The 24,122-nt window shown below is 52.6% G+C and overlaps 1 protein-coding gene across 2 annotated transcripts in view; it reads left to right on the top strand.

Moving 5' to 3' along the window:
* Window positions 1–2,024: 2,024 nt before the first annotated feature.
* The window catches only part of NEURL1B (neuralized E3 ubiquitin protein ligase 1B), a 38,470-nt gene continuing 16,372 nt past the window's right edge, over window positions 2,025–24,122 (top strand). Inside the window, exons 1-2 of one of the 2 annotated variants that reach the window (XM_045075602.1) lie at window positions 2,025–2,238; window positions 19,725–20,270. In XM_045075602.1, coding sequence (XP_044931537.1) covers window positions 2,208–2,238; window positions 19,725–20,270 — 577 coding nt within the window. In that variant the 5' untranslated portion in view covers window positions 2,025–2,207. The remainder of the gene's footprint in view (window positions 2,239–19,724; window positions 20,271–24,122) is intronic. The other variant, XM_004737600.3, reaches the window with a different exon arrangement.

The following is a 24,122-nucleotide window of genomic DNA, read 5'->3' as shown; positions in this document are numbered from 1 at the left end:
GCCACCCAGGTTGCCCTGCACAGCGGATCTTATTCACAGGGACCAAGATGCTAAAACACGGCCCTTTTAGATACACATGTCAGTTGGCCACTGCACACTGTGTCTCCTCTGCAGGGACCATCTGCACAGCATTGGGGCAGTTGAGGCTTTATTTGCTCCAAGTGTGTACTGTGGTCTGCACAACACAAGCGCTTACTTGGATGCTCTGAAAGTGACCTTTAAAAGGTCTGTTTATACCAACCTTCCTTGCACTCACCCTTTGTGACCCTCCCTTGGTGACCCTTTTAGTCACAAAATCCCATTTGCACCACATTGCTTTGCATGAGGAAAATTTCCTTGGCTTCTTTGGTGGTAATTCTGACCTCTATATGCGTCCCAAGCTCATACGCATTGAGGGTATTTTGAACCAATGTACCTTTCCCGAACAGGCCTTGTGTTTAAAAATTAAGTAACTGACAGAGCACCTGTAAGATGAGAAATTAGTGACTCAAATAGAAGGCAACTTCATGTGCAGACATACTGAGTCAGGGTGGGTGGGGTATAGAGAAGCTTTCCCAGAGGTGGAAGCTTTGTGCTAACCATGAAGAATGAGAATCCTCTGGGATGGGTCAGGAATCCTAGGCAGAAGGCGTTGGAGAAACAGACCCAGGGGGTTCTGTCCTAGATGCCTCTCTTTCATTCGTATAGCTCCAGGCCAGTTTTGGCCCTTACCAGCTGGGAAATCTTGGGCACCTCTTTTCCATTCCCTGACCCTCAATTTCCCTATCTGCAAAGTGGGGATAGTAACGTATATTTCACAGAAGATACAAGAGCATGGAAAGTAAACTTGGGGGAAAAATAACTGGTTGAGAATTGGGTCTTCTTGGGTAACATCCTGAGCCTCAGTGTTCCTATCTGCAAAATGGAGCCCAGTGAAGGCAGGAACTAGCAGGCTTCACTTCCCACTGAGTTTGATCTGGGTTCAGTACAGGAGAGCTGCTCAGAATACTGGTGGGGTGAATGAATGAATGAATCAATGGATGAATGAGGAATGCCTGTTACTCCCTCTGCAAGGAATATGCTCTTCCGCTCTTCCCATGGCTGGTTCCTTGCTGTTTCTTCAGATGGAGCTGGAGTGCCCCAGGTTCTCCCTGAGGCCCTGAAACAAAGTTACTATATCACAGTTATCTTATTTTCTTGCTGGCTTTGATCATCATATTGTGTGATCTAAATTGCTTTTTATTTTGGGGTGCCTGGGTGGCTCAGTCATTTGAGCTTCCAGCTCTTGATTTCCCCTGAAGTCATGATCTCTGGGTTTGGAGTTGGAGCCCCAGCCTCCTGCTCAGCAGGGAGTCTGCTTGAGATTCTCTCTCTTTTCCCCTCTTTGCCCCTCCCCCTGCTCCCCCTCTCCCAGCTCACTCTTTCTCTCTCTCTCTCAAAATAATGAATCTAAAAAAAAAAAAAACCTCTTAAAAGAAATATAAAATTAAAAATTAAAAAAAAAATGCTTGTCATTTCGGTTTTCACCACTCACATGCCTCATCTGTACTTACAATGTCCAGCACAGTGCCTGCCATGCGCTTAATAAGTGTTATAATATGTTCCCTCCTCTCAACCTTTGGAGGTCCGTGGTCACACGTCCACCACGGTCACCCCGACTGACTTGTCCTCAAGTAGGTGACCTTCTGCCTGCTGTGTACATCCACAGCCCCTGCACCCTGCACTCCACATAACTGCACCGCCAGGGTGAAGGCTTGGCCCCCTTTGGCCCAGCGCCTGGAAGAGAGCCAGGCACACACTAGGCCTTATCCAAGTGTTGGAAGAAATGAGTGAAAGGCTTGGCACCCCGAGGGCACCCAACTGCCAGCGCGTCTTCCTGTCCCGGGCGCGGGAGCGGCGAGAGCGGGAGGCTCGGCGGTTCTGCTCCCGCCGCCGGGTCCAAACTTTCAAAAGATGCGGCGGCCACCGCCCCGCCTCTGCCTGCATGGTTGGAGGCAGCGGGAGGCGGCGGTGGAGGCGGAGCCAACGGGCTGGGGCCGGTTGGCTCCGCCTTCTCCTCGGCTGCCACCGCCTCCCTCCAGGCGCCCGCCCCAGCTGCTGCCCGCCGGCTCGCTCGTGCAGCCGCGATGCCCCGGAGCCCGACCCTGGTCCGGGTCCCCCGCCCACCGCGTTGTTAGCCTCCGTGCACCTCGCGCGCGCCGCCGCCAACGCCGCGCCCCAACGCAGCGATGGGCAACACCGTGCACAGGACCCTGCCAGGTATGCCGGGGAGCCCTGCCCGGGAGGCGGGCGCTGGGATTCTCCTCTCCCCAGGGGACCCGCTGGGTGACTTCCGGAGAGCCACCCCACCCACTTGGAGCCCTCGGCGCGCAGCGGGCTGGAGTCAGCGGTGCCTCCTGGACCCCGGCTCCGCGCGCGCCCCTTGGCTGGGCTTTGCGCTCCAGGAGGACCGGTACCGCGTCCCGGTTACCTTGGGGACCCCAGTCCTCATTCTCTCTGCTTGGCCAGATGCGCGAAGGGGCCGCTGGGGCGATGCCGCTCGCCCCCTCGCCTTTGTTTCAGCCCGAGGGCGCTGAGGAGGGAGCCCGGGGCGCCCTGGGGCGTGACTGGAGTCGGGCTCCCCAGGGCTTCCGACGCCCAGAACCACCCGTTGTGCTGAGACTGCAGCTGCTGATAGTGGGGGGTGCTTGCAGGGGTACCCCAATTTCCAGCCGCCAGCGCCCCCGCGGCACATGCTGCCTTGGTTTGGCCATGTTCCCACACGCACCCCGGCTGCGCCCCCCTCTGGTGTCCGCTCAATTGGGGGCTCTCTAGTCCCTCGGAGTCACCACTGCAGAGCGCATTGCCCCCTAGTTGACATCACCCTAGAATTTCCGGGGCCAGAGTAAGGGGATGGGGGTGAGGTGGGAAGGTGGGAGTAGGGAGCAGAGGAGGTCTTGCTAGAGAATACCTGGTGGTAACCAATCACTGGGATCACTGCGCTGGGGGCTCCTTGTCTGGCACTTTGCATACACCCCAGGGCCCAGACGGCATGCAAAGCAGTTTTTCTTTGTTAAGATGTTTATCCCCATTTTACAAATAAAGATATTGAGGCTCAGAGGAAGAGAAATGACTCGCCCAAGGTCACACTGCTAATTGGGGGTGAGTCTGGGTTGGGCCCCATGTCAGTCAGCCCCACACCCCGGTCTTTAGAAAAAGTCTTTATTTTGGCTTAAAGCTGGGCATCGGTAGCGTCTTTTAGGCAGAAAGTGAGAGATCTGTGTATTTTTAAAGTACGAAGGCCCAGCTCAGTGGGGAAGCAAGTCGGCTGCTGTGCAAATTTAGTGTGAGGTTTTGGGAGAGAGACATATCAGTGGTCTGTGCTCTACCACTCCCATATAGTACCTCCCCTTCTAGGCTTTATATCCAAAAATTCGTTGTTTCTTCCTCTGGGGGGTATTGAAATGGAGGATGCTGTGCCTGGGATTCGCAAGCCTGGCCTGTGGAAGAGGAGCCAGCTCTTACTTTATAAGCTTCTGGGCAGCTTTAGGGCCATTGCATTCGAAAGCCCCATATTCTCAGACAGGTGAAGTCACCAGCAGAGGATCATCAGGTAGTCGGAGGCAGAGGTGGGATTTGAACCCAGGTCCATTTATGGACCAGGGGCCTCCACCTCCTCTGAGCAGGGATACTGGCTGGATGGGGATGGAAGGACCCAGCCACCTGGCCCCGGGGGGTGTCCAGGCCTGTTGGTCAATATGGCAGCAGATACTCTCCCAGCCACAGATACCTGGCTGCAGCATGGTCCCCTTTGTAAGAGTTCCTAATTAAAAATATTTATGCTGTTCTTGTAAAAAAAATCCAATCTGCCACCTGTGGGTCAGCCCTAGGGTGGGTGAAGACACAGCCACAGCCAGAGAGGCTAAAAATAGCTGGCGATTTATATATTCTCCATCCCACAGGGCTCTTGCTCTGTGAATGGGGCCACCCGGGCTAAGAGCCCGGGGTTAAGGTTGTTTTCCCACGGCAGTAGCTAAGTGTGAAAAATTAAAACTCTCCACTGGGGCTGATGCTTGCCCTGAGTTTGAGGAAGGGGACAGAGCTGGAGCTCTGAGGCACATCAGGTTGCGGTACTGAGGATATGAAGGGCCGTTTATTGTTTTCCCGCCTGAGTGTCATTAGTTTCTCACACACACTATGCCATTTTTTACAACTCTGTGATCAGCACACAAGGCTTCCCACACTTGAAATATCCTTCCTTGTCTAGTGCATTTCTTAAAATTTGACTTAGCTGTCACCTCCTCCAGGAAGCCTTTCTTGACCACCCACACCAATCCCCACCCTTCACTCTGCTACCTAGAGACCTTCTGATGGCTCTGCTTGTGCATCTGACCACATTGCATTGTCATCACCCCTCTCCACAACTGGCCTCAAGGCTGCCTGAGGACAAAAACCATGTCTTGATTATCTTGTATCCCTGGTTGCCCAACCCAGCGCCTAGTGGCTGGCAGGCACTCAAAAACCAGTGGTAGAGCTCACATGTTGCCTGCGTCTTAGGCTGAGAGAACACTTGGCTCAGTCTTGCCCTGTAGAAATCCTTGTGCTTTCGTTCTCAGGAAAAGGACACATGCGTGGGGTTCCTTCTATGGGACTTGAAATAGAGAGCTGGCATTTGCTGAGCACCTGGATTCCATGCCAGGCTTCCTGCATATGTGGCTTCATTTACATGCCAAGCATGCTTCTCCTTAAGGCTCCTGCACTTGCTGCTCCTTCTGCCTGGAGCATTCTTCCCCCAGACCTCCACGTGGTTTCCCCCTCGCTTCCTTCACCTACCTGCTCCAGTGTGGGTCCTGCCGTAACCTCCCCTGCCCTGCCTCCGGCATGCCCCACTTGCTCTCTCCCCTTTCGTGTCTCTCCTTAGCATGATCACTGTGGGCCACACAGTGTGTGTGTACATAGCTGTTTAATCACCTGTCTCCCCAGGGAGGATCTTGTCTTTTTATTCACGGCTGTATATTCAGCACCTGGAGCAGAGGCTAGTACACAGATGTTCAGTACATGCTTGTTGAATGAATGAATGAATTTAATGTCTGCAACAGCCCTTCGAGGGAAGGATCATCATCTCCATTTACAGATAAGGAAACCAAGGCTCAGAAAGATAAAATGACTCATCCCAGTTCACACAGCTCCCCCCGTTTGGAATCCAGGTTGATTTGGCTCCGAAGTTCCACATTCTTCCTCCAGCGGTGTGGTACCCTCCCAATCCATGGTTCAGATAACTTGTGTTGGGTGCGCCCAAGTGACTCTGTCATATTACTGTGTGCAATAATGACATGCCAAAGAAAGGGAGTGTCCTTTACGATCAATGTGGGAAGCCCCTTGACAGTCTTTACAAAGGGCATCAGTAACGAATGCCCTATAAAGAGAAATGTCCAGGAGCCAGCGCCGGAACTTGCATTTGCCAAGCTCCTACTGTGTGCGTCACCCGTTGTCTTTCTAGTTGCAGTTCAGTACTGCGGAGTAAGGTGCCATGCTTCTCCATTTTATGGATGAGGAGAATGAGGCACAGAGAGGTTCAGACACTTGACCCAACTCACACAGGTCGGCAGAGGCAAAGCTGGGTTTAGAAGACCTTATTCCTAATACTACATGATCCTTTTCTCTGGACCCTGTTCCCTTTCTCTGGAGTTTGTAAGAATAAAAATAAAAGTAAACACATGGAGCTCGGGGAGGATGGAGTTCCAGCGCGGTGGGGCTCTCCCCCTTCCCCCCTTCTCTCCCTGACACATTGCAACCCTCCCGCCAGCGCGCCTCCAGGGCTCCCCCACAGTTCTGATTGGAGAAGAGACTGAATTCAAACTGCCAGTTGGGTTTAATCATTAAGTTGGTCCACGCTTGACCAAGTCAATGGCCCTTTTTAGTGTTAGTTCAATAGTTAGGCATCCTGGAGCTTGGAGTGAGAGAAGTATGTTGACCTTGGTCTGTGCCCAGCTCTACGTCAAGGACTATACCCACAAATCCTTGTAACAACCCTTTAGGAGGACTATATTTAGCCCCATTTTCCAGGCAGGCAACATCTGTCCTTAGGGGCCATGTGCCCAGGCTAGAGTGACTCCCAGGGTCTGTCCTGCCCTGCATTTTCCTGAGTGTGCATCCTCATTCATTTAACTGACATTTGGGGGCACCTGTCGTGTGCCAGGCCCCACGGGTCTAGCTGTGAATGGGATGAAAGCCACCAGAGGCCCCCGTGGGGCTGGCCTCTAGTGGAAGAGGAACGGGACACGTAGCTGGTTATATCCCGGAGAGCACAAGGTGGTGCAAACCCCGCCTCAGAGAGGGGGCATGGGGGGCCCAGGGCCCCAAACAAAGCCTGGCCACCAGACCAACTGGTCTGTCTACTGTGGCTCATGCATGACCAGCTTTTTAAAAAATTTAATGACATAGAATAGAACAAAACAAACAAACAAAAAAATCAAGCGCATTGAGGTAGTAAGGAGAATTTTTCTTCATAGATTTTGTTTCCATTGTGCCTGCAGGTGTGTGTGCTGGGCTCCATGGGGCTCCATCGATGAAGAGTTGTGGGGCGACCACTCACTGGTCCACAGCAGCGGGAGATCTGGTATTTGGGTCTAGAGCAGGGACCCTAGCGTCCAGGTGCCCGGCTTCAAATCTCAGCTCAGCCGTTGCTCAGTAGAGTAACTCTGGGCACGGTGCTTCCCTCTGTGTGCCTCAGTTTCCTCACTGTGAAGTGAGGGCCATAGGGGGAGCGCCCTCATGGTTGGGGTGGCAAGAATTAAATGGAAAAGGGCAGGTGATCTTAGCACAGTGCCTGGGGCTTTCACGGTCATGGTTATCTTTGCCCTGTGGAAAGAGAGGACTTGAGCCTGCCCCTGGGGTTCCTGGTTGGGGACGAATGACCGGTGCCCTTCATTTTCTGCCTTGAAAGCCCAGTCCAGGTGATTGTGAGCCTTGAACCCAGGGCTGTATTGGGAGGCATCCCTTTCACATGTACTGACAGCCGCAATTCCCAAGGCCTCTCCAGCTTTGTCTGGGACACCAGATTTCTGATGAGAAGACTCGTGGCAGATTGCATTTTACCATTTCCATTTGTTCACAGACCTCCAGGCTGGGCTCTCTGCTGAGCCTGGGGTTAAGCCTGGGTTTAGGGACTCAAGGTCTAGTGGGAAAGACCAGCAAGGACAGGGCAGTTACTGTAAGTGGGGTAGGGGAGCCCTGGGGGCCATGAGAGCCCAGAGCAGGATGCAGGAAGGCTTCCTGGAGAAGGTGCTTGTCTGGGGAGACCAGAAAGCAGAAAAGTTAGCCAATAGAAGGAAATGAGCAAAGCTGTTCAAGATAGAGGGGCTAGGTGTGCAGAGGCCTGAGCGGAGGGAGAGAGGGGCATACGTGGGGAGCTGTGGCCTTCTGGGGGTTCCAGTGTAAGTAGAAGTGGCCCATGGGGATAGAGCTGTGGGCAGAAGCCGTGTCAGAGGAGCGGATGGTTTCTTACAGGCCAGCCCGCAGTCAGGAGGCTTCGATTTCTTAGCTGCCGCGCTCCCTGCCGGGATGACGTGCGGAAGTTGTCAGCAGGGGCATGCAGTTTCACTGGGCTTGGCCATCAGAGCTGTTTAATCTTCCCTATGGACAAGAAGAGTCAGCTCTGCCCTCTTTTGGACCAAAGGGCTTTCTGTACTTTGCAGTGCTCTATGAGGGCTTAAAATAGAAGCCCAGAAGCCAGGTGTGCGCTTCAAGCGGGGAGGGCAAAGGAAGGAGGCCTGGGTGCAGCCCTGTAGGTAGTGAGCGCTCACCTGGGCAGCAGCAGAGCACTCACAACTCCCACAGGCTTGCCGCATTCCAGGCCCTTTATCCAGTTCATCCTCTCTCACCGGTCAGGAGCAGCCCTCCAGAAGTAGTCTCCCATTCCGCAGATAAAGAAACTGAGCTCAGAGGGGAAAGGAGCCGTGCCCTGAGACCGGCAGCCAGGAAGTGGCAGAGTGGAATCTGACCCCAGGCCTGCCCAGCCCCAGAGCTCCTTCTTCTCCATCACTAAAGGGCATGGCGCCCTGCGCCCTCTTGGGGCTGCTGCCCCTTGTCCTCATCCTGAGCCCCACCCCTGTCAACAGGTCCTGCCTGCAAGTGCCTCTTCCCACCTCTTTTGTCCTTGGGAAGATGAATTACTTCTGTCACATCAGCCAGAATGAAGCTGCCTGTTCACTCCTCATCCCTCCCGACCACACCCAGGGCCTGTAGACTTGGTGGCCCTGGAGAAGAGTGAACTTGATCTCTGCACCCCTTCTCTGAGGTTCCTGCCTGTAACCATTGGCCTGTGGTTGGCCACCCTTACCTGTCATTTGCAGGTGTCACAGTGCGCCCACACCCTTTCCCCTGAGTCCAGCCACTCATGGGCCCTGCCTGCCCAGAGGGCCAGGCAGCACCCAGCCATCAGTCAGCAAGGGTATGGGGCTCAGGTGGGAGCCCTGTGTCACCCAGCACCCAGGCTTTCCTGCAGGTGAGGAGCGTCGTGTCTCTGGACTGTGCGGTCATTCTCGGCAGAGAATGGTGACAGCACAGGCTGCGGCCCTTCATGCCTGCATTAGTCGGACAAGCAACTTGACCTCTCTGTGCTTGGGTTCTCTTTTCTGCAGAAAGGGGGTGATGATGTCACTTCACAGGCATGCAGGGCGTCTGACAGATAGTGAGTGCTCCCACGGGGTGCCTGTTAGGATTATGTACTCACAGGGGAAACCAGCCCCTGCTCTGCACTGAGCCCTGTGCTCCTGGGGGAGAGAGACCCAGAAGACACACACTTATGTCACACAGCTGGTCTGTGCCAGACACTGTTACGAGCAGGTCCCTGCATTTGACCCTCAGAACAAGCCTCAGGAGACAGCTACTGTTGTTACTCCCTTGTGACTGTTGGAGAGCAGAGAGGCACAGAGAGGGAGAGTAACTTGCCCAAGGGCACACAGCTCAAGGAGTCCAGCATGATCGCTTTGAGAAGGCGAGGATGTCCGTCTGGGACTATGGCAAGTCAGGGTGGGAGGTCAGGTGGGCCCGGAAGCCTTCGTGGTGTTAGGCAGAAATCTGTAAGCCCCCTGGCACATTTGGTTTTGGTTGTTCACCAGCTCCTTAGGTGTCTGTCCCACATCCTGCCTCTGGGCATGTGGGGTGGGGATGGTCTCTAAGTGGCCTATGGGCTCACCGAGGGGACCCCAGCTGATATTCCCCAAAGCCTGATGTGTAGCTCTCCAACCCCCTTTCAAAGCAGGTCAGGAGACAGCTGATGTCCTGAGGGCTTTCTAGACTGCAAATCGAGGCCCGTGTCATCCCCAGGGGAGTAGAGAATTCCTAGCGATATGGCCTGGGAGCTCTCTGCAGATCCCTGCAGTCAGAGAGCAGACCTGATGGGGAAGGGCACCACAGACCAAACACAGACGGGACCAGTGCAGGGCCTTCATGTGGAGGCAGATTTGAGCTCAACCAAAGGAAGAACTTTCTAACTGTGGAAGCAGTCTGCAGGGCAGTGAGGTGTTTAGCACTGGCGTTTAGCCTGGCTGGGACTTGATGTGAGCATTGTGGTGGCAACTGAGTGTCAGATGGACCCCGGATGAACTGTTCATCCATCCCAGGGGGATGCTCTTCCAGGGGTCCCCTGGGGTCTTACGGGGATGCTCTCTTGTGTTCATCTGCTGAACACCTGCAGACCCCTTCAGTCTTTCTTTTATAACATCCTTCGGCCGTTTCTTCGGGTTGGAAGTTCTTTGGCCCATTTGATGGCTCAGACACTGGGACACAGAAAGATGCAGCCACCTGCCCTCGCTGGGGTCTGGGACTGTTGTCCTTGGACATCAGGCCCAACTCACCCTTGTCCCTTTTTCTCTCTTCGTTCTTATTACTGAGGCTCAGCTGGCCTCATGCCTCACCTCCGTGCAGTGGGGAGAAAGTGCTTTTACGAGTAAGCCATGTGGGGAAATGGGTGGGGTGGGGGTGTCGGGGGCAGTGTTGGCCCTGGGCAGGGTGCCCACAGCTATTCACAAGTGTGCTCTGTTTATATCCTCAACATTACACATTGTTTATATTACAATTCTATCCCTTGGGCACGTGTTTTCTTTCCTTTTTCCCGAAGGATGATGGATTTAAGAGATGGGTGGGCACACGCGTACCCTGTGTCTCCCAAGATGGGTCGGCTTGGTAACTTTCCACTCCACAGAAGAGCTTCCCTTCCCCTCAAGGTTCGGGGCAATTCAAGGTCAGGAGATGGGACAGTGGAATTTCCCTGACTCCGAGGATGGCCCAGACCTTCATCTCTGCAGACAAAGTCCCCCCAGGGACTCTGTTCCTAGGACCAGAGAGTGATCGGAACCTGCCTCCTATCTGGCAGATGGGGACACTGGGGACCTGAGCTTTGTGCTGTTCACACAGCAATTACAGACAAGCTCTTTGCCAGAATCCCAGGAGAGGTGGTGGAGAGAGCCTTGGTTTCAGAGGAAGCCTAGAGTTCAAATAGTTCTACTGTATCTATCCTGGGTCACCCTGGGCAAGTCATGTCCCTCTCTGAGCCTCCACTTCCTCATCTCTAAAAGGGGGAGAATGATGGTACCTCCTTTACAGGGAGGCGGTGAGGAATAAATAGGGAAGTCCGTGAGAAGACAAGACAAGGACTCCATGAAGGCGAGGAAGCTGTGCTCCTGAAATAGGTGGGCTGAGGTGGAGGGTGGGGAGGAACAATAGGACCAGTCGTCCTGTTCCTCTCAGGTCCCTGTGAGAGATCACTAGAACACCCACTGGTTGGCTGGAGAAGCCATTCTGAAGAATGGTCAAGAGCATGCATTGGTTTTGGATCCACGTCAGAGTCCAGTCCTGACCCAGCTGTTTACCTGAACCATGCAGGCTTTCTGCAGCAACCTCAGTTCTCACTCATTTGGAGGACGGTCAGCATGGCGGAGGAGGTGGAGGGAAACAGAAAAGCTGGGGAAGCAGAGTGGGAGAGGCACCCTTCAGAGTCACTTCTTTGCGGGCCTCAGAGCCAAACGTGGCAGGGAAGGAGACATTAGTTGAGGACCTGCTGTATGCCAAGCCCTGTGCTCTGCTCCTCCATGCAGGGATGACTTCTACACTTTGCCTGAAGCAGCCAGAGCCCTCTCTTCCCTAACCTTGTGAACCAGGCTGGTCTGGGTTCAGATGCTAACAACACCATGTCCTGGCTGTGTGGCCTCCGGCAGCTCTCCCAACCTCTCTGAGCCTCCCTGCCTCATTGGGTCTGGTAGCAGTCGCCTCCCCAAGGAGGACCACAGGAGGTCTGGGGAGCACAGAGCCGATGGTAGTCTCTGCATTGTCCCCTGGAAGGTCTGTCTCTCTGACAGTGTCCCACCCCCAATTCCTTTTCTGGGCCCCAGGGGGCCCATCTCTAACTCCTAACCCCCCCTACCACCCCCCCCCAGCTGTAATCAGTCACTGGCTTTCCTTTTTTAGATGCTGCTTATTGTTCCTCTCAAGTTCCGCCAAACTGGCCTTTGAGCTGCTCAAAACAAGCTGATTGATGACATTTCCCCCCCCACCACCCCTCCTCAAGACCAAGCCAGGGCATCCCTCCACTGCTCCCACCAGAAGGCGGCTTAAGCTACTTGGACGTAGTCTAGCTCTTTTCCCCTCCGCAGGTCAGGAGAAAAGCAAGAGACCCTGGGGGTGGAGTGAAGTATGAAACACGAAAGGCGCAGCCTTTGGAGTCAGACAGGACCAGAGTCAAAAGCGGACACTGCCCTTGCAAGCTGGGTGGCCTCTGTGAGGGTATCAAGAGAGGGGCCTCGGTTTCGTCATCTGGGAGCCACCCTGCAGCGGGTGGTGAGGGGCAGAGGGGCCACGCAGCAGGCCCACAGCACACACGTGGTGTGTCACAAAGGCAGGTCGCTGCTCCTCGGAGCCAGACAACACTGCCCAGCCGTGGGGCCTGCGAAGAACACCGCCTTGGCTCCAGGAGCCACAACAGCGCGGTTCAAGGAGGGCTTTCTCCTCCAGTGTTGCTTTGGGCCTGAGAAGCAGGACCAGTGGATCTATGGTTCCAAAAAATCAGGCTGGAGCCCTGCAGGTTAGTGAGTGGCCGAGCAGCCGGGCCCCACCCAGGCTAGGGGAGAGGCTGTCCTCACGGCAGAGAGAAGAAGAAAGCTGGTGGACTCAGCCAGCTTATCACCAGGCCACTGCCAGGAGCTGCCTGGAGGAGAAGCAGGTGCCGAGGGGCAGGACCGTACCAGCAGTTGGAAGCAACATTCAAAACCTGAACTGTTTTTCTTACTCCTGCTCTGCTAGGTCATTTTGATAGGCTGAGAAGAGAGAGAGGAAGTTTCTATGGGAAGAAGCTGGGCTTGACTCTCATTCTTTGGAGAGGTGGATCCTCAGGGTTCCTCCCTGCTCCAAACAATTCGGTGGTCCCCAGAGCCTTCTTGAGGAACTTATCCCCTCTGCATGGCCTTTAAGACCCTTTGTGATGCAGCCCCAGGCTCTGGCTCCAACTTCCCCTCTGTCTTCTGCCCTACACTCCTTTTAGTTCTTTAAGTACATTACACTCATTCTCACCTCCAGGCCTTTGCCTGTGCTATTCCCTCTGCATCAAATACAATTCTCCAACCCTATCAACCTCCTAGCCACGTCTGCCTCAGTCCTGTAGCATGGCTGCTCTGAGAAGCATCCCCACGGCCCCAGCCTTGCCCATCACCCACCCTGCATAGTCCTGCTGTCGGTGTCTGCCCCTCACCCAGTCTCAGATCACAGGGCAAGGGCTATGTGTGACTTGTCAGTGCATGTGTCCCTGCAGCCAGGATAGGCCCTGGCATGGAGTGCGTGCTCCTGAAAAGTCAGATGAAGGAGGAAGTGATGTACTTGAGAGAGAATGAAGGCACTTCCCTCGGCTCCCTGCCCCAAAGTGGCAGTGGGACCCTAACCAGGGGAGCTGGCCCCTGGGAATTTCCTGGGGCTTGGAGTTTCCTGGGGCAGTTTATCAGGAAGAGACCTCAGTGAAGAGGCCCAGCAGAGGGTCAGAATGGGCTAGAAAATCCTGACTCCACTGAGCACACTTCACGGGGGCATTGGGATGACCTCACCCCCTGGGAACTTGGTGCATCTGAGCCCACTTGAGCCAAGAGGCCTGGAAGGAGTAGGCTTTGCTCCCAACAAGCAGTGTCGCGTGACCTCCGGCTTCCCTCCCCAGCCTCCTCGTAGGTGTTGACAGGAGTGTGGGGCCTTCCCAGCTGTGCTGGGGTGACCAGGTTTTGTTTGCAAAGAAAAGGAAGGGGAGGAGCAGGGTGGCAGTTACCAGTGTGGGCTGGCCCCATTCCATCCTGGCCTCCCAGGTTCTCTGAAACAGAGAACAAAGTCCCATTACGCTGGCATCTGTCTCGTGGGTGCCAGTCACTGCCCCATTTGGCAGAGGTGAGGAACGTTGGTTATTTTTTTCCTAGCCCGCTTTCAAACCCACCAATGGCAAAGGTACTTCATGTTGCCAGAGAAGACATATTCTTGTCTGGCTTTGGGTGGAGGGAAGCCTTACCAATACTGGCCTTGTGTTTTCCTCTGTAAAGGACATACACACACACAGACCATGTTGCCAATAGCATTGATTTGAATTGCGGACCTGGACAAATGTCACTTGAACCAGCCTCTTCTCGCCGGAGGTATACTGTCTGAGCCTAGAGGTCATAGGAGTCTAGGAAGCCCCTGAAATTGTATGCCAAATTGTGTTCATGGAGTGTTGGTATTTTTCGGGGGAGAGAGGCCTATACAGTTTTCATCATCCTTCACAAGGGCCAGGACACTTGCTTCCAGTGGTTATAGGGGGCTGCTTTGGAGAAGGGATGGGGTATGGAAGGGCCTAGGCTTGGCCCTCTGCTGCCACTGCCCAGCTTTGCAGCCTTGGTTTTCCCCTCTGGAAAACGAAGGTGGTAAAACCGATCCTGCAGGGTTATCCCAGAGTCTAAATCGAATAAACAGAGGCAATCACCGGCCCGTAACAGGGGTTCAGTAAAGGGCTGCGTGTGAAAGGAGGGCACAGAATAGACCATTCTCCCGGCTGGCGAGTCCCTTTCCCTGTGGAGTGGAAGCGGCTGAAAATTTCAGCCAGAATGCCATCTGCTGAATGCCAGCACGCTGGAAGCTGTCATCTCAGCGGCCAGAGAAGCTGGGGTGTTGCTTCCTGTCATCCTCTTGGCCGTAAATACCATTTGCTCAGGCTCTTTTTAGATCAATGGAGAGGCTGGGCTGGGGCAACAAGCGAGGCACATTTGGGACACTGCTGGGATGGCTTAAAAGTGGGCTCCTGTCCTTGGACACTAAGGAAAGGCGACCCCAGGGTTTTTAAGAGGCCTTTCCTGGTCAAGGTCACCAGCCCTCCACGGAGAAACACGTCCAGATGTATTTCCCCAGACCTACAGGTCGACTTCTCTGATGTCAAAGGACGTTAGAAACCTTTTCTTGTCAAAGGAACAAAGTAAGGTGGCTGATGGGAGAGACCACGTGTTTAGTGAACACCTACTACATGCCACGCATTGTGTCTGATGAACTTAGCTTGCCAACTCAAAACTCCTCACAGCGGTCTTGCAGGGTGGGGAGGACTCCTGCCAGCGTTGGAGGTCTGGGCGGGGAGACCCAGAGAAGTTAGGCATGGACCTTAACATCACACCACTATAAAATGACAAAACAGAATTTAAACCCACATCTGTCTGACTCCAAACCTGTATTCTTTTTAGCTGCCTCTCACACGGAGATTTAGAAAATGAGACTCTGGGAGAGACGGAGATGAAGGGCTCCCCCAGGAGTTGGATCTGCTGTTCCCACAGGGAAAGAAAGGAACGTTCAGTGATCATCTACTATATGCCAGGATTTCTGCCCGATCTCTGTGCTCTCCCAGCCTCTCAGCAGCCCAAGATGGGCCCAAGGTCACACAGTATTCCAGATGAAAAACTGCACCGCTGGGAAGTGACGTGACCACCCAGGGCCCCCAGGCAAATCAGCAGCAAAGCTCAGGCTCGAACCCAGAGCCAGGAGGGGCGGTCTAAAGGACGGACGTGGGAAAAGCACATAGCCATCACCCGAGCTGCTCTTCCGTCCACTGTCTTACCCAAGGACTTGTCCAAGGATGGGCAGTGGCAACATTTATTTAGTCAGAATAGAGTCCTGTCCTCCCTAACTGTCCATAGCCACTCAGTGTGCCCCCCCAATCACGGCCCCTATGCTTATTGATTTTTTATTAAAGATTGTATTTATTTGACAGAGACACAGCAAGAGAAGGAACACAAACAGGGTGAGGGGGAGAGGGAAAAGCAGGCTTCCCACTGAGCAGGGAGCCCAGGACCCTGGGATCATGAGCTGAGCCGAAGGCAGATACTTTATGATGGAGCTGCCCAGGCGCTCCTGCCCCTACGTTTAGAGTCCAGGCACTGCTTCCCTGACAAAATGCTGGAAAGACCCTCCCCTGTGGTCTTGGCAGGGCTGGAGCAGCCTTTGGTCAACTGTGAGGCTGGGCCAGGAATGTCTCCTGCTCCCTCCTGCACATGGGATGGGCTCCTGCAGCAGTCTCCTGGGCCCCCACCGCACAAGACCACCTCTGCACTGCCTTATCCTTAGAGTCCCCAGGTCGGATTCCCTGACCAGAAGAGCAGGGGCTCCCTGGACGTAGTGGGCACCCTCACAAGGCTGGCGGGTGCTCAGCCTTCCGGGGAAGGACAGGGGCCTGGGGCCTGTTTCCGGACATGGTGTGGGGGCCTCTTCTTGGCCAAAGGCTTTCTCGCCCCTGACAGTGTGCCCGTTTGAATCTGGTGCTGGTGCCAGCAGCTAGGAACCTCTGTGCCCACAGACTCAGCCATTTGGGGGAACAGCTGAAGTGATCCCAGGAGGGGAAAGGTGGGGGACATTCTGGCTCTCGCAGCCATGAAACCTGAGCACTGGGAGGCTCCAGGAGCCATGCGGGGAAAATAGTTTTTATATAATGTCGAGTTAAGAAACAAAAAGGCAGGAGCACCTGGGGGGCTCAGATGGTTAAGTGTCTGCCTTCAGCTCAGGTCATGATCTCCAGGCCCTGGGATCAAGCCCCATGTCAGGCTCCCTGCTCAGTGGGGGAGTCCGCTTCTCTCTCTCTGTCTCTCTCTCTCTGCCTCTCCACCTGCTTGTGCTCTCTCTCTTTCTTAAATGAATAAATGAAATCTTTAAAAAAAAAAAAAAGGCAGGAAGCAAAACTGGATGTGGGCTCTGACTGCAGGGAAGTTGGAAAAGATGCTCGGGACTACTTAGTACTCAGTACGTGCGTGCTGCTTACGGAAGCAGGCTGGGACCGGAGGAAGGAACGCTGGTTTGGGATCAGGTGCTGCTGGGCCTACATCTCAACACAGCTTCTCGCAGCCGAGGGGAAGGGTCTCTGCTGCCAGGAGCTTTGTTTCTCGCCTAGAAAATCCTGCAGGTGAAGATTCTGAAAAGTAGCTACAATCCCATGTCCCAGGAGACATCTAGCATGAGGCACAGCATAGAGGGAGGGCACAGCCAGCAGCCCTTCCATGGAGAAGGGCCAGACAGAGACCATGGAAAATGCCACATGAGTTAGGGTGCGAAGGGAGAGAGAAAGGAGGTATTTTTCTCTTCCCTGCTGAACTTTCTGTAACATGGCTGTGGCGTTTCAACTTCAGGTTTTCTGTTGACATCTCCAAACTAGGATGTTCTGTGGGGTCCCTGAGGCCCGCGTTCATACTTCTGTTTTTTTGTGGAAGCCACTTTCCCCGAGCCCAGCTAAAACCAGACAGCGACGTACAATTGGGAGATTATTTATTGTTCTTTCACCTTAAGCATTTTCAATTTGTATAAATAACACATCCTCTTAGACACTTTCACTCTGGTCTTTTTACCTCATGTCAGGGCAGTGGATTCTGAGCGGGTAGAAAGAGTGTTTATCCCTCACTCCCTAAAGGAAGTTGGATCATATAATCAAGATTTAACAAGTATGTAAACTTCGCAGGTCACTTGGCTGTATTTTGTCCTAACATATAGCTGGTTTTACAGGAAACTTCCCCTTGTAGGAACAAAGCCGGGTGTCTCCCCAGCCAGCGTTCATTTCAACCACCAGGTCCCTCTAAAAGAACATCTACTAGGATTCTCAAGCTGTTGGGTAAAGAAATTCCCTGAAAGAGAAGGTTGGGGAAAGAGCAGTGATGTTAGGGAGAGGAACATAATCACATAACCGTGGCTTGTGGGCTTTGGTGCTCAGAAGTGCTTTTGATCTGTGGTCATATTTAGTGTTTCCTGGAGACTGTGCCAGCTATGGGGACCTTGGGGAGAATTCAGCCTGTGGACACTGGAGGAAGTCTCAGCCCAGAGAAGCTGGGTGGCTTGCACAAGGTTACAGCGTGCATGGAGAACGTGGGCTCTGTGGTCCCTGGGCGGCCTCTCTTGGTTTACACTGGAGTTGTACTTCCTCGACTTGCTTGATTTTTGTCCCCGAAACAGCTCTCCAGCCGGCCCTTGCTCTTACCCTTGTGGTTCTGGAGATGGCCCGCAGTATGGCTCGGGGTTCACCCTCCTTGCTGCCCAGGGAGCCCCTCCCTTTCAGCCTGCTCTGCTGAAGGCCCTTCGTAGCCCCCTCTCCCTGCTGCCCCATACAAGGTTACTATCAATCAAGGCTGTTTGGGTTGCAAATATCAGAAACCTGGCTCGACATGGCTTATAAGCAAAAGATGTTCTCCTTATCCCCCTTGGGTGGAAGGAAACTCTGCCATTCTGTCTCCTGCCTCAGAGGCGGTCTGCTCGGACCCCTACTGACCCTGAACTCCACAGGCCCTTCTCCTTCTTTGGGCCCATTTCCCCATCTGAAAAATGGGCTTATCAGAGAAGAGGATTTCTGAGGTCTGCTCTAGCTCTAAAAGAGAGGCAGCGGCTGGGATATATCCAGTGCCTGAAGTGTGCCTGGCAGACACAGGGAGAATCAAAGATGAAATGAAAAAGCCCCTGCCCTCCAGGATCCAACCCTAGTATCTCCCTATTCCTCCTCACCACCTCTCTGCTTCCCCGTCAAGTATCCATTAGGTCTTATTTATCGACTATATTAACCACCCAAAGCTAGTATATGGAATGTTTCCTTGCTTATTACAACCTCAAAATTCGCAATCTCTACTACCTTCAAAACATATCCAGAATCTGACCCCTTCTCGCCACTCTGCCAGGTACCTCCCCACCTCCCAATCTCAGCCTTCATCATCTGTGCCTGGAATAATCCAGTAGCCTTGTCCTTAGCCCCCAGTTCCTTCGCCCACCCCCTGCCAGCAGTCCCCTCTGCAGCCTCATCACTTCTCTGGTAGAAACCTCCAGTAACATCCCTTTCACTGTGGTAAATTGGCTTAAAAAACAAGAGGCAACCAGGGCCTCTCCTCCCCTTCCCCCCCTCCCCGCTCCAGCTCTGCTCTCATTTGCTTCCACTTCCCACACCTGCTCACACCAGCCCCGCTGGCTTCCCTGCTGTTTCTCAGCCACACCAGCTCATTCCCACCTCAGGGTCTTTGCACTGGTTTTTGCCCCTACCTGGAAGGGACCCCCCCACCCCTCACCCCAGCTACCCTCATGGCTCAATCCCTTCACCTCTGCTCAAAGTCACTGCTTCAAGAGGCCCTCTGTGAACCTAGTACTTTACTCTTCCCCACTTCCTGATTGCATTTCTGTCACGCTTCCCACCAGGTAGAGTACGTTTTACTTCTTGTCTGACTTTGACCCCTGCCCCAGAATGTCCACTCCCTCAAAGTGGGAACCTCATCCTTCTTGGATACTACTGTATTTCCGATGCCTAGCATGGTACCTGGCTAAAACACTACGTGCTCATTAAAGATTTGTTAAACGAATGATTAGAGTCCCATAAATTCTTTTCTTTTCTCCTTCTGCAGGACCTTGGCTTCTGTCCTTGTATTCTGTCTTCTGGGGATTATTGGCTTCTGTTTGGAGAGGGGCCTCCAGCTTCCCAACAGGGCTTTCTACCTCCCCCACAGGCTTGGGGAGGGGAACCATAACTTCCCTGGCTCATCATTACACCTCTCTTCATTTTCCCCTGTCCTCGCTCCCCTTTGTCTCAGTGGAAACCCAACAACATGCCCAGAGAGCAGTGAGCCCCATGGCTGGGTGTGGGAGGAGTGGTCCCCACAACAGCCTCTCATTTCCCAAGGTGACTATTCTTCTCCCATGACTGCAGACCACTATGGGCCAGGGGTTGCCTGCGATTTATAAGCCCTTGCCATGAAAACTGTACTCAGCTGCTGTTGTGAATGGGCAGCAGAGACTTGTGTAGTAATTCCCCACCCTGCCATCTCCTAGGAACTGCCCTGGGGATGGAGGAGGACAGGTGGAAATGATGAAGCCCCCACCTCAAATCTCAGCCACCTGAGTTTGTGGCCAGCAGCCCGCTCCTTTGAACCAAGACCCTCCCGAGATTCTCCAGGTCCTCTGGGGCAAAATTCCCTTAGAAATGAATCCTCAACAGTGCATGTTCTAGAAAAGCCAACCTTGCTTATAAAGAATGCCTTCATTTTCTATGGGTAAATGGCTGGGGGCAGGGGTTGGGGGGGAAAGAGGGGGAGTCACAGCATAGAGTGACTTTGTTGTGATAGCCTTGGGCAGGCTGGCAGTAGCTGGAACCTACTCAGAGTTTATTAATGTCTAATTAAGATGGAATTTAAAAAGGAAATGACTTTTAAAAAGACGAAACTGTTCATGGAGTTCTGAAGGGCCCTCACCCTCCTGTCTGTCTCTTCCCACAGACCCGAGCCCGCCGGCTCGCCTCCTGGCCACCCGGCCGTGCTGCGGCCCCGGCCCCGAGCGGCGCCCGGTGCTGGGCGAAGCGCCGCGCTTCCACGCACAGGCCAAAGGCAAGAACGTGCGGCTGGACGGCCACTCGCGCCGGGCCACTCGACGCAACAGCTTCTGCAATGGCGTCACGTTCACGCAGCGGCCCATCCGGCTGTACGAGCAGGTGCGGCTGCGCCTGGTGGCCGTGCGCCCCGGCTGGAGCGGCGCGCTGCGCTTCGGCTTCACGGCGCATGACCCGTCGCTCATGAGCGCCCAGGACATCCCCAAGTACGCCTGCCCCGACCTTGTCACGCGACCTGGCTACTGGGCCAAGGCGCTGCCCGAGAACCTGGCGCTGCGCGACACCGTGCTAGCCTACTGGGCGGACCGCCACGGCCGCGTGTTCTACAGCGTCAATGACGGCGAGCCCGTGCTCTTCCACTGCGGCGTGGCCGTGGGCGGCCCACTCTGGGCGCTCATCGACGTCTACGGCATCACCGATGAGGTGCAGCTCCTCGGTAGGTTGCGGGCCAGACCAGGCAATGGTTCTCCGTGCTCATGGACGTGTATTTTTTTCAATATTCGCAAACAGCAAGGGCTCACTTTGCCAAACCTTGTTCTAAGCAGTTTACACATTTTAACTTCTCATTATTTTACCACAACCTGCCATATTCATTTTACAGATGAGAAAATTGAGGCACAGAGAGGTTAAATAAAACTTGAGTTGCAAAGCCAGGACTGAAACCCACAAGGGCTGGGTCCAGAGTCCAGGCCCTGGGCCAGGTTCATTCATACATCAGGTACTTGCTCATTCACCCACCCATTCTTTTGTCCAATCCTTTGCCAATTCCTTCACTCTCTTGTTCATTTGCTCACTCATTCTCTTATGCATGTGTTTGCACACCCATTCGTTGTATTCAGTCATTCACACAGGTACTTATTCATTTGCTCTTTCATTCAGTCACTCACACATCCACTTAGCGATCAAATTTATGCCCCAGTCCTTGTGTATCTACAGTGGCCACCGGTAAGGGGCTCAAGGTCCACTGGGGAGGCAGGCAGAGAAGCCTGGCTAGCCGTGGTTCTAACGGAGGAGGCAGCCACTAAAGCTAAAATCCATAGGCGCAGAAGCCCTTGAGACCTTTTTTCTTTTCTTACCTTTTTAAAGGATTTAAAATTCACATAATGTCAAAGTAACCATTTTAACGTGTACAATCCAGTGGCATTCAGTTGACAACAATCACCTCTAGTTCTAAAACATTTTCATCACCACAAAAGGAAACCCATACCCATTATGCTGTCCTTCCCCATTCTCCCCTACCTCCAACCCCTGGCAACCACTGACCTGCTTTGTATTTGTGACCTTAGCTCTTGAACTCATAGGTTACATGTGAGCCAGCCCATGTGATTTCTGAGGAAGGGGAGATCAGATTTTTCAAAGCATCTGGACACAGCCCGGCCTGTCATTTACCTGCAGCAAATAAACAGATCTAAAGTTTTTGGTTTTTTAGTTTGAGTTTGGATGGGTTTATATATCCATCATAACCTAGGAAGGTTCCCCTCTTTCTTGGAGGCAGCCTGTGTCCTGATTTTTCACCATATATTAGTTGCATCTATTCTTGAATTTCACATAAATGGAATCATACAGTATATGCGCTTTCTGTCTGGCTGCTTTATCACAGCACATTATTTTAGAGATTCATTCGTGTTGTTGCTGTGTGAATCAGTGGTTTATTCCATCTTAACTGCCGAGTAATATCCCATGATAGAGAGGTACCATAGTTGGTGGATCTGAATATCTGGGCGGTTTCTGGGTTTTCTGCCTTGCACCTTGAGGGAACACTCTGACTCTCACCTCGCTCACCACTACCACCTGCACCACCACTGGGCAAGGCGGGAAAATTCATGCACCCTGGCTGTGCCCTCCTTTCCCCAAAGGAAGGCATAACTTCTGAGTGGTTAAGAATAGAAGGTTGAAAGTCACACAGACCTCTGTTCTATACCTGGTTGTCGACTTGCCAGCTTTGTGGGTTTGGCCAGGTGATTAAACCTCTATGTTTCTTCAGCTGTAAAATGGGCTTATGGTAGTAGTACTCGCCTCCTGGCATTGTTGGGTGACCTGAGAGGGTATATGAAAGGGACACAGCACACTGTCTGGCACATAGAAGGTACTCGAGAAATAATAGCTAAGAAAGCAGAATCTCTGCCCATTAGCATGTGAGGCTAAGCACATGTCTCAATTCCAGGCTTATGCAAACCAACCTATGAATAGCTACCCAGCCTGCAAGCTGGGGCCTTACTTGGGCATTTTAACCATGTTCCCCCACACTCTTTTCCATAGAAGGTTTCACATTTCACCTTCAGGAGATGTAAGTTTCTAAAGCCTCCTTGATCTCCTGTCACTCTTTTTTGAAGGTCTCTATTCAGAGCAGGGAAATGATCATACCTCATTCACTTGCTTTCTCATGTAGCCCATGTGTGCGGGTAACCACCAAGAAATCCTATCCACCCTGTAATCTGGGTTAGGGTTTTTTGAAAATTTACAAACTGGAAGCTGCCTTTGATGACTTAATCTGAATAAATCTGTGAGGAGTATGGACTCTTCCCCCGCACATTTGTTCACTTAGCAAACTTTTATTGAGTCCCCTTCAACGCCCCAAGCCCCTTGGAGGAAAGGAAGAAAACCCCCTGGAACACTAGTGTCTATGGTAGATGTGCTCCTCGGTCTCCTAATCTTCAAGTAGTGCTGGAGATGTGCGGGCTGACAGGAAGTACCTGTGTTACAGGACCAGGTGTACAAGTAAGATTCGAAGGAATTCCATTTCTGAGTGATAGGATTCTAGGTAAATTTCATTTCTTTATACCTCTATGAGTTACTTTACCAAAAAATGTGTGAGGAGCTTATGGTGCTTTTACAATCAGAAAGGGCAATGAAGTTATTTTTCTTTCTGAAGGTTATATGAGATAATGGGGAAATTTCTGGCATGTGATCAAAGCTTAATCCTTCCTTCCCAGGGGAAAGAGTAAATTGCCATTGGGTACATCTGGGTAAAGGGATTATGGGTGGTCCCCACCACTGCCACCACTACCACCAAAGTTACTAACAACTCATGATCAGAAAAAAGAGTTATAATAAAAATAAGGAAGGTAAGCTTTTATGATTTTTTTAATGGCTTGAGTTCAGGCAACAGATACCCTACTATTGGTAGCAGCAGCGGTGAGGCAACATGACAACCACAGAAATCCCACCCTAAATGGGATCTCCCTCTCCTAGTTCCTAGAACTGGGCTTTCTAATGGCAGTGTCTAAGGTACCAAGTGGATAAATACAAGTCAGCCAATGTTTGTGCAATCCAGAGCCCTCTGATCTCCTTTTCCTCACAAGGAACAAGGAGTTGACATAGTTCCTTTAGAGACTGTCAGCTGTGAAACTCCAGAATAGAAAACCCCAGAATAGAGACCCCTTACCCCGTCCTCACCTCTCACAGACCCCACTAGATAAAGACTGAAAGCCAACAAGCTCAGGTGTCATCTGAGTTTGTCAAATTGAATAAAAATACAGGACACCTCATTACATGTGAATTTCAGAAAAGGATTTTTTTTAGTACAAGTATGTCCCAAATAATATTTGGGACATACTTATAAAAGCATTTGTTGTTTTTCTGGAATTCGAATGTCACTGGGCATCCCGGATTTTATCTGGCACCCCTCATCTGGGAAAATATCCCCCCTGGCTTGTGGAACTGGGGGTACCTTTATTTGCCCTGGAATTTGAGCTAAAGTTAAGTCTCAGAAAGAAAAAGTTCATAGGCCTCATGTATTTCTTTCAGTTGATGGAATTATGTTCCTAGCCCAGCCTCCTCGTGCAAGGGGTTCCAGCTACAGATCCCGGTGTCTGGTGTGCCGTCTCTTGTGAGCTGCTCATTTTCTCCTCAAGACACGGGGATTTAGCCCCTTTAGATAAAGAATTTATGACTCACAAAAGGGAAGTGACCTGCTTAGAACCACCAAGCTTGTAAGTGGCAGAGCCAGGATTAGAACCCAGATGCATTTGTCTGTCCTTAATTCTGTGGTTCTTGACTGTGGCTGCACCCACAGCAATTCAATCGGTGCTTCAGGGCGTGGCCCCCAGGCATTTAGATCTCTTAAGGCTCTTCAGGAGATCCCAGGATATAGCCAGGCTTGTGACCACAACAGTCCCCTTTGCACTGGTGCCTGTCTCTCCTCCTTGCTGGGTGCTGAGCTGAGTTTTTCAGACATGTCAGCTCAAAGCATGGGGTCATCCCTGGACCACAAAAGCCCCTTCTCTTGTTTGACTTTACTGCTTCATCCCCAACCCCTACTCTAAATTCGCACTCACTCTTTCCCCTG

This window comes from Mustela putorius, unplaced genomic scaffold, assembly GCF_011764305.1.
Source record: "Mustela putorius furo isolate JIRA1106 unplaced genomic scaffold, ASM1176430v1.1 tig00000145_pilon_pilon_pilon, whole genome shotgun sequence".
NCBI lineage: Eukaryota > Metazoa > Chordata > Mammalia > Carnivora > Mustelidae > Mustela > Mustela putorius.
This window is presented reverse-complemented; position numbering and strand designations above follow the sequence as displayed.